The following is a 9,812-nucleotide window of genomic DNA, read 5'->3' as shown; positions in this document are numbered from 1 at the left end:
AATTGGAAGACTCCACTACCCTGTGTACCATGGCAACAGTAATCAAGACTGCGTGGTACTGACATAATGAAAGACATACAGATCAATGGAATAGAACAGGGAGTCTGGAAATAAACCCAGATATCTACCCTCAATTGATTTTCCACTGGGATATCAGATCATTAAGTGGTGAGAAGTGGGAATCTTTTCCCCAAAATGGTATGAGGACAGCAGGATATACATATGCAATAGAATAAAGTTGGACTCTTATATTACGCCAAATACAGACATTAAATGGATAAAGAATTAGCTGTAAGAGCTAAAACCACAAAACTTTTAGAACAAATACAAGGGTATATAAGATTGCTGGGCTTGCTAACACAAAATACCACAGACTGATGGCTTGGAAACTAGAAATCCAAGAACAAGGTGTGAGCAGGTTTGGTTTCTTATGAGGGCTCTCCTGGCTTGCAGATGGCGGGTGAGCTTCTCCCTGCATCCATACATGATCGTTCCTCTAGTGCATACCCATCTCTGGTTTGTCTTCCTGTCACCAAGTATACTTTTGTCTAGGATACCATTCAGACTCATTAGGGTCTAACCATATGACCTCTGCTGACCTTAAGGTCCTGTCAACAAAAACAAGCACATTTTGAGACAATGGGGCTTAGGCATTAAACATGTGGGAATATGGGGAGTCCATAATTCAGTCCTCAGAAGGGGTAAATCTTCATAACCTTCATCTGGCAATGGATTCCTAAATATGACGACAAAAGCATCAGTAACAAAAGAAGAAACAGATACATTGAATTTCATAAAAATCCAAAATATTTCTGCATCAAAGAACATTAACAAGACAGTGAAAGCACAACCTAGAAAATAGGATAAGAATCTTGTGGCATGCATATATCTAATAAAGGTCTAGTATCCAGAACACATGGAAAACATTTACAACTCAACAAGTAGCGAAGAAATCTGAATGAGAAATGAGCATAGACTGTGAATACAAATTTTTCCAAACAAGATATACAAATGTGCCATAAGGATGTGAAAATAAGCTTAACATCATTAGTCATTAGGGAAATACAAGGAAAAACCACCATATGATGTCACAGAACATTAAAAATGATAAGTAAGTAGAATTTTTTAAGTGAAAAATAAAACATATTTACGAGGATGTAGAGGCACTGGGATCCCTGTACATTACTGTTGGGAAATGCCAAAGAATGTTCAAACTACCACACAATTGCACTCATTTCACATGCTGGCAAGGTGATGGTCAAAATCCTTCAAGCTAGGTTTCAACAGTATGTGAACTGAGAACTTTCAGATTTACAAGCTGGATTTAGAAAAGGCAGAAGAATCAGAGATTAAACTGCCAACATCCATTGGATCATAGAACAAATTCCAGAAAAACATCTACTTATGCTCCACTGACTATGTTAAGCCTTTCCTCGTGTGGATCACAAGAAACCATGGAAAATTCTTAAGGAGACAGGAATACCAGACCATCTTACAAGCATCAGTTAGAACTGGACATGGACCAACAGACTGGTTCGAAATTGGGAAAGGAGTACATCAAGTCTGTATATTGTCACCCTGTTATTTAACTTATATGCAGAATACATCATGGGAAATGCTGTGCTGGATGAAAGACAAGCTGGAATCAAGACTGCCAAGAGAAATATCAATAACCTCAGATATGCAGATGACACAAACTTTATGGCAGAAAGCAAAAGGGAGTTAAAGAGCCTCTTGATGAAGGTGAAAGACTAGAGTGAAAAGCTGATTAAAAGCTCAACATTCAAAAAAACTAAGATCATGGCATTTGGTCCCATCACTTAATGGCAAATAGATGGGGAAACAATGGAAACAGTGACAGATTTATTTTCTTAGGCTCCAAAGTCACTACAGATGGTGATTGCAGTCATGAAATTAAAAGATGCTTGCTCCTTGGAAGAAAAGCTATGACAAACCTAGACAGTGAATTAAAAAGCTGAGACATTACTTTGATGAAGTGAAGTTGCCCAGTTGTGTCCAACTCTTTGCGACCCCATGGACTGTAGCCTACCAGGCTCCTCCCTCCATGGGATTCTCTAGGCAAGAATACTGGAGTGGGTTGCCATTTCCTTCTCTCAACTGAGGGTAGATATCTGGGTTTATTTCCAGACTTTGATGACAAAAGTCCATATAGTCAAAGTTTTTCCAGTAGTCACGTATGGATGTGAGTCGGACCGTAAAGAAGGCCGAGCACCAAAGAATTGATGCATTCGAACTGCAGTGTTGGAGAACACTCTTGAGAGTCGCTTGGACTGCAAGGAAATCAAACCAGTCAATGCTAAAGGAAATCAACCCTGAATGTTCACTGGAAGGACTGATGCTGAAACTGAAGCTCCCATACTTTGGCCACCTGATGCTAAGAGCCAACTCATTGGAACAGACTCTGATGCTGGGAAAGATAGAAGGCAGGAGGAGACGGAGACAACAGAGGACGACATGGTTGGATGGCATCACCAACTCTATGGACATGAGTTTGAGCAAACTCCGAGAGATAGTGAAGGAAAGGGAAGCCTGGCGTGCTGCAGTCCATGGGATTGCAAAAAGTCAGGCACAACTGAGCGGCAGAACAACTGGACAACAGCAAGTAGCTGTAGAAAAGAGTCTGAAAGCTCCTGAAAGAGTTAAAAGCCTTATGGTTGTCTCATCAATTCCACTGTTAACTACATAAGCCAAAGAATTAGAAGTATTTGTTCAAACAAAAGGTAACAAAAAGTTCTATGCCCATGTTCATAGCAGCCCTAACCGAAATGGGAACCCAAATGGGAAACATCCCAAGGATCCATCAACTTGTCCTCAACTTGTTTCACATTCATGAACAAAAGTGATCCTGTCACTTTTTGCGGCATAGCATTCAGCAGCAAAAAGGAATGAGAGAGGCCAGACACAAAAGGTCACATATTGTAGGATTTTATTTCTCTCAGCTATCTAGAAAAGGTAAGTTCACAGAGGTAAACAGAAGGTTAGTAGTTATCAGAGCCTGGTTGCAGTGAGGGGGAAATGGAAAAGGACTGATTACTGGCATGGGGTTTCCTTTAGGAGTGATGATTTATTTGGGGACAACAGAGAGAATGGTTGAAAAGCATTGTGAATGTACTAAATGCCTGTGACATTCACCACAATAGTGCAATAATATTTTTTAAACATAAAAAGTGCTTATTGGCTTAAGACTTCTGCAAATAGACTGGGAATTGACTTCAACAAATGCTGGGCTTCCTTTGTCGCTCAGCTGGTAAAGAATCCACCCGCAAGGTGGGAGGGGGGACCGGGATGGGGAATACATGTAAATCCATGGCTAATTCATTTCAATGTATGACAAAAACCACTGCAATGTTGTAAAGTAATTAGCCTCCAACTAATAAAAATAAATGGAAAAAAAAAAAGAAGAATCCACCCGCAATGTGGGAGAATTTGGGTTTGATCCCTGGATTTGGAAGATCCACTGGAGAAGGGAATGGCTACCTACTCCAGTATTCTAGCCCGGAGAATTCCATGGACTGTGTAGTCCATGGGGTCGCAAACAGTTGGACATGACTGAGTGACTTTCACTTTTCAACAACTGCTAAAATGCATCCTTTAGGAAAACTTTTTGAACATAATACCAGGGAACAACATAGAGGAATACTTGAAGATACCACTAAATTTTTTAAAGATGCCCCTATAGTGTTAAGGGAGATACTGAAGATAGCCAATAGATTTATTTGCCTTAAGAATCTTATTATTGTGGTGTTTCAGTGCTCCAGATCATAGAAGCCATTCTCCTAAAATATCCCGTAGTGGGCATAGGCTCTTGGACACTTAGAAATGGGCTTGACAGCTTGGGACCCAATGGACTACCCCCGTTGAAAATATTGAGTATGAGTTAGGTAAAACAAACAAAACAAGGCTGATATAAGGGGTGAAATCTATAATGCATAAGTTCTATGTAGGGAAGGGTTGATTATCTTCACTGTGTCTCCTACTAAAGGCCATAACTCCCAAATACCATCATCTGGGGGATGGAGTGGGTAAACATTTAAATATATGAATTTGGGAGGGGGTGTCACTGTTTAGTGTAGAGCAGGTGATTAGCCCAGTCATGAAAAGAAGTCTCTATTCATTTCTTGGAGCCATGAAGTGAATTGGGGAGCCCTGATGAATCCCTTTTCAGCTCCTATTTTTACTCCTTCCACTCTCCATTCTCCATTCTCGAGGCATCCATGTAAACTTGTATGTTCTTTTCTAAGTAGCTTTAGCAACATTAAAACCTCCAAATTCTCCTTCTGTCTCTCACAGGAGCTTTAAACAGTTGCTCATATGTGGTCTATACACTTTATCTTTTTCTTCTTAATACATGTATATATATATGTGTGTGTGTGTGTGTGTGTGTGTGTGTGTATGCGTGTGTGTGTATATATATATATATGTATATTATTGACATACAGTTGACTTACAAAGTTTCAGGTGCACAGCAAGGTGATTCAGTTATACATATACACATATATTATTTTTCAGTTTATTTTCCATTATAGGTATTTCAAGAGATTGAAAAAGGAATTACAGTTCTCAGTGTTATATAGTAAAACTTTGTTGGTTGTTGCACATCTTTTTTTTAAATTAGAAATCTAGCATCCTATTCATACTAAGTCAAACAAGTGGAATCAATCTGTCATAAATTTTTTAGTTAGGCAAACATTAATAAGTTTTCTAAAATATATATTATACATACTAGTGAGTAACTATTATTCACTTAATACCATTGTACCATGATTGGGTAACAGAAAAGTAATAGAATTCTATATCACCAAAGCTACCATTTAATAGAAAAACCTGTAATCACTCTTTAAAATCCTGACACATATCAGAATTATCTTAGAATTTTTTGAAAAAATGCCAAGGTATTGCTTTTATTCTCCAAAACTACAGATATGTTGCTAATGAGCAGCCATGCTTAAAATCAACTGGACCATAATGATGATCTTTTAGTTTTATCTAGTTTGTTTCGTTTTTTTCCACTTCCTACTTGGTGCTCCTGTTTAATTTATTTTATGTTTTCCAATTTCTCCATCTCTTTCTTTTGATGTTCTTTCTCAAGCCTTTATTAACTTTTTAAAGTAAGTGTATCTCTGATGACCTGAGCTGACACAAGGTGGCAACTGGGGACCACACCCAGCTTCTCATACCCCAGGGTGCCACCCTACAGGGGCATTGTGGTTTTGTTTTTGCAATGGTGCAATGTAAAGGAAGGGACTCTTGTGGGCTCAAAGTATGACCTGGGGCTGGAAGGCTTCCCTGCCGTCTCAGAGCCTTGATCACTCATTGGACGGCGGTCATGCCAACCCTTGCCTCCTGGCAAATGAGCTTAGAGCTGGCGTTGGAGGAAGTGGTCCCCGGTTGACCCTTCCAGCTCCACCTACCGCCGCCAGCCCATCAGGGTCTTTCCCGCCTGTCCAGCCATCTCAGCCTCGGCCTGGTGGGCCAGTCTGCTGGCCGCCCTCTTGAAGTTCCTGTTGTGGGGCCTACACCAGCAACTCGCAGACTCCTGTTCCCTGTGCAGCCATAGTCTCTGCTGTCCCCACCCCCACCCTGCGGTCCCACTGCCAATAGCGTCTCCTCAGCGCGACACTCAGCCCGGCGGCCGCCATCTTCCCCGCAGACGTCACTGCAGGCCCATCACTGTCTGGCACGTCTGGCCTGCCATGTCTGCCACAGAGGAGCACGACTGGATCCCAGGTGGCCAGGATAGAGCTGGTGGCGGGGCGGGCCACGACCCCAGTCTCCCTGGGGTCCAGGCATCCGCTTGGGAGGGGATGGAAGGAGTCGAGGAGGCCACGGCTCTTCTGGCCTCCTTGGAGGTCTCCAGAGCCCTTCCCGGGGAGCAGGGTTGGCCACAGGCCACAGTGGAAGAGAAATGTGATAGAGAGCCGTTAGAGGAGGAGGAGATGGAGGAAGATGTAGAGGAGATGGAGGAGGACGAGGAAGAGAGTGAGGCTCATTTCGAGTTGGAGGACGTGGAGGAGGAGGAGCACCTGTCGGGAGAGGTCGAGGAAGAGGAGGACACAGAAGAGGAGGACGAGAATGAGCAGGAGGGTGCGGCAGTGGTTACAGGCCTTGGGTTCTCTGCGGGGAGGTTTGGGCCCCTGTTCTGGAGTCAGGTCGACTCCTTTATACGCAATTTACATAACAACAAACATGTCCTCTTCCGGCCTCACGCTGACCGCCTGATGGCCAGGGGCTGCTCCCAGCCACCCTCGGACCCTGGAGAAGGTCCCGTGCCTCCTCAGGAGCAGGAAGACCTGGGAGAGGGAGGCAAAGTCTTGCAGGGTGAGTACCCAGTGGAGGGCGCTCCACCCTGGGAGCTGCGGGATCCTGCGGAGGGGGTTGCATCCTAGAAGGCAGGGGAACCGGCGGTGGAGGCCGAGTTCTGGGCGAGGGAGCCCTGACTGCTGCCTCTGAGACTGGGAGGTTGAGGCCTGTGGCCCCGGAGGGGCCGAGGCGGGCAAGTGGTGGCTGAGCCTTCAGGCCCTTGTGGGGCCATTGAGCTCAAAGGCAGGTCTCTGGCAGTCAAGCAGACGGTCAAAACTCTCAAAAACCTCTGGGCACAATTTGCACAAGTGGAAGGCCAATTCTATAGACCTTCATGGTCTCAGAGATAAAGCATGCTGCCTTCACCCAGCCTAGAGGCAAACAAATGGCATCCCTCCCTTTTGGTCAATGGCTTTAAAAAATGTGAATATTCTCGGTAGGAGGATCTCAGCAAATGATGACATAACACAGGGGCACTTTTCAGCGATTGAGGAATCTTCCATAGAATTTTTTTTTATAGCCTTACTTGAATGTGGGCTGTTTATTTATTTTTTCATTTATTTTTATTAGTTGAAGGCTAATTACTTTACAATATTGTAGTGATTTTAGCCATACATTGACATGAATCAGCCATTTGTCTTTAAATCAAAAGAACATTTTTTCCATTGAGGTTCCGACAAACACATACAAAATGGTATCAGTATCAAATGATTCAGATCCCTTCTCCAAAGGGGCCAGAAATAATCAGATCTGTGTGAGATCTACTGGAAAGGGGGGAAAAATGTTTGTGAAAATTGTCAAGCAGCAGACATGGGGGTGGGGGCTAGAATTGTATCAAACAGTAGAAACATGTCCAGCTATTATTTGTTTTTTCTTTTATTAAACATAGTCCTCTTCTCTCAGGCCTAGACTCTGCTGCTGATTTTAAGTTGGGATATTTTCCCTGCCAACTTTTGACACCAAAGTCTGCACCATTCTGCCCTAATGATGAGGGTGAGTACCAGTATGAAAACGCTGATGAAGAGGAAGAGGATGGAAATGAAAAACCTGAAGGACTCTAAATGGATATGGTCTCAGCAAGGAGCAGCTCTGGATAATACAGGTATGATCGTATAGGCTTTAGTATGGCATAACCATTCCTGACGCATACCTGTTACTAACAGCTTTATATTTTTTTAATTTTTCTTCTGTAAAGTAAATAAGAAAATTGTTGAAACTTAATTTTGGAAAAACAGTTTATTGTTAATAATGTATTCTAGATAATGTAGGAGGCAGTATGTTCTGAAATGTATTTCATATATAGCCACGAGACCTTTGTCCTGTAGCTTTAAGTCTACTACAGATAGGAAATTTATCAGACCTGGAAATGGAGACCAGTGCTTCTTTAGAGAATCGTCACCAGAAGCAGCAGCTAAAGTGACTAGGCCATGCATTAGCTGTGTCATCATCACCTGGTCACAGAATTGTAGTCTCTTGTACTGACAATGACTTTGAGAAAGTGATTCCTTACAAAGTAGTAAGACGTTAAGGGTTTCAAGAGGACTGCATTTCAGGATTAATTCACAAATATTAGGTCAATTTAGATTTTTTATTCAAAAGAAAAGAAAATTAGTCTTAGTAAGATTATTGGTTATCACTGAGTTGGTAATTAAATATTTGTTTCTATTTCCTCTATTCATTCATCTTTTAGTCTCTCTCTCTCACCTTTCTTAGTTTTCATGCATGTGGATGTTTGATAAAGCCTCATTCTCATTTTACACAGGTGGAAACTGAAAGTCGGGAAATATAAGGGATTTATGATTTGTGTAAGGGAACACCAGTTTGTAAGGTGGAGTGACTTATTTAAATCACAGTGTGGCCTTTCAAGGAAAAAGCAAGCATTTATAGTGGTGGGCAAGAGGGAAATAAGGTTTGCATGATGAAATGACATGCACCCTGATCACCAATGGTCTGGGTTACAAGAAGAAAACATTTTGTTTTCTCCTTGTTGAGAAAATAGATGTACATAGTATTGATTCATATTTAGAAAGTCACTGGTGCATGTTATTGAGGTACAGTTGTTAACTGGCTCTTATTTCATCCTACAGTGGGAAGGTATAGAAAGAAGCAGACAGCAAAAGAAAAGATGCATTTGTTCTTCATGGATATTCTTGTTTTCGTTAGCCTGAAATACTAATTTTGTTTCAAAGTTTCAATGCCCCACATGATACTAACTTCTGACATCTGACTTTACTCTTACCTTTTACAGATAATTTCGTATTATTGTTCACATTGGAAATAAAAGTTTGTTTGAAGTTAATAAGCTGTAGTGTTGTGTGTTTTTTTCACATGAATAACACTGACTCAAATCTATCATTGTTCTATTTATTTTGGCCCACCTTACTGTCACTGAAAGGGATTTCTTTCAGCTATTTGTCAAGCCTGTTTTAAATCCTTTTATTGCAACCCCCCAAAAATTAAAATATAAGGTTGTAAGTAATTTGTGTGATGGTGCCCTAGCCTCTACTATATTTTATTGAAAGAAACTGATGGATGACCTAGCTTGTCTGGACCAGCAGCATCAGCATCACCTGGGAACTTGTTTGCAGTGCACATTCTCAGACCATGCTCCAGACCTACTGAGTTGGAAATTCTGAAAGTAGGCTGCTAGCCATCAGGGTTTTACAGTCCTCCAGTTGCTACTAAAGCACACTGAAGTTTCAGAACCACTGCTTTAGAGCAGTGGGGGAAAGGTTTACTACATCTACTGTGGGATCATCCTTAATTCACTGACTTGGTATTGCAGGTAAACAAAACAGGGTGGTAAGATCTGGACTTAGGAAGACACTAGAACTCTCAGGGGTTTGAGACAGACAGCACTCTGGGAGGGGTGCGTTAGTATCCTAAGGTTGCCATAACAAATTACCACAAACCAGATGGCTTAAAACAACAGAAATAAATTCTCTCACAGTTCTGGAAGCCAGAAATCTGAGGTCAATATATAGGAAAGGGTGGTCCCTTCCAGAGGCTCTGAAGGAGAATCTGTTTCATGCCTCTCTCCTAGTTTCTGGTGGTTGCTGTCAATCGTTTTCACCACTTGCCTTGTAAATGCATGATTCCAATCTCCATCTTCACATAGTGTTTTCCCCTGTCTGTTTCTGTGTCCTTTCTCTTCTCATAAGGATACCAGTCATACTGAATTAAGGACCCACCCTAATCCAGTATGACCTCATCTTAACTCTTACACCTGCAAATATCCTAGTTCCAAATGAAGTCACATTTACAGGTTCAAGGGGTAGAACTTCAACGTATCTTTTCAGGGGGACAAAATACAGCTTATAACAAGGGGCAAAGATTCAGGGGTGGAAGTGACAAATAGATAAAACCTACTTCTGAAAGGATAAAGGCATTATGATACCATACATATATGAAGTTTAAAAACATGCAACAGTTCTTATATTGATTATAGGTTCCTATATTTGTAGTAAAAGGTATACACAGGAGTGATGCAT

The 9,812-nt window shown here is 41.7% G+C and overlaps 1 protein-coding gene across 1 annotated transcript; it reads left to right on the top strand.

The window, feature by feature from the left end:
* Nucleotides 1–378: 378 nt before the first annotated feature.
* On the top strand, nt 379–8,623 carry LOC110121732 (retinitis pigmentosa 1-like 1 protein). Its single transcript, XM_070461805.1, has 3 exons — nt 379–6,339; nt 7,225–7,423; nt 8,409–8,623. Exons 1-2 carry the CDS (start codon nt 5,715–5,717, stop codon nt 7,380–7,382), a joined length of 783 nt encoding a protein of 260 aa, XP_070317906.1. The 5' UTR covers nt 379–5,714; the 3' UTR covers nt 7,383–7,423; nt 8,409–8,623.
* The last annotated feature ends 1,189 nt before the right edge of the window (nt 8,624–9,812 follow it).

This window comes from Odocoileus virginianus, chromosome X, assembly GCF_023699985.2.
Source record: "Odocoileus virginianus isolate 20LAN1187 ecotype Illinois chromosome X, Ovbor_1.2, whole genome shotgun sequence".
NCBI lineage: Eukaryota > Metazoa > Chordata > Mammalia > Artiodactyla > Cervidae > Odocoileus > Odocoileus virginianus.
The sequence above is the reverse complement of the archived record's forward strand: the minus strand, read 5'-3'. Positions and strand labels throughout refer to the sequence as shown.

What these genes read in the sequence shown, in the direction of transcription:
- LOC110121732 (XM_070461805.1), top strand. Translation starts at nt 5,715, where the DNA reads ATGTCTGCCACAGAGGAGCACGACTGGATCCCAGGTGGCCAGGATAGA. An exon ending in GGGAGGCAAAGTCTTGCAGG is followed by an intron (nt 6,340 to 7,224) that starts GTGAGTACCCAG and finishes CTCTTCTCTCAG; the next exon opens with GCCTAGACTCTGCTGCTGAT.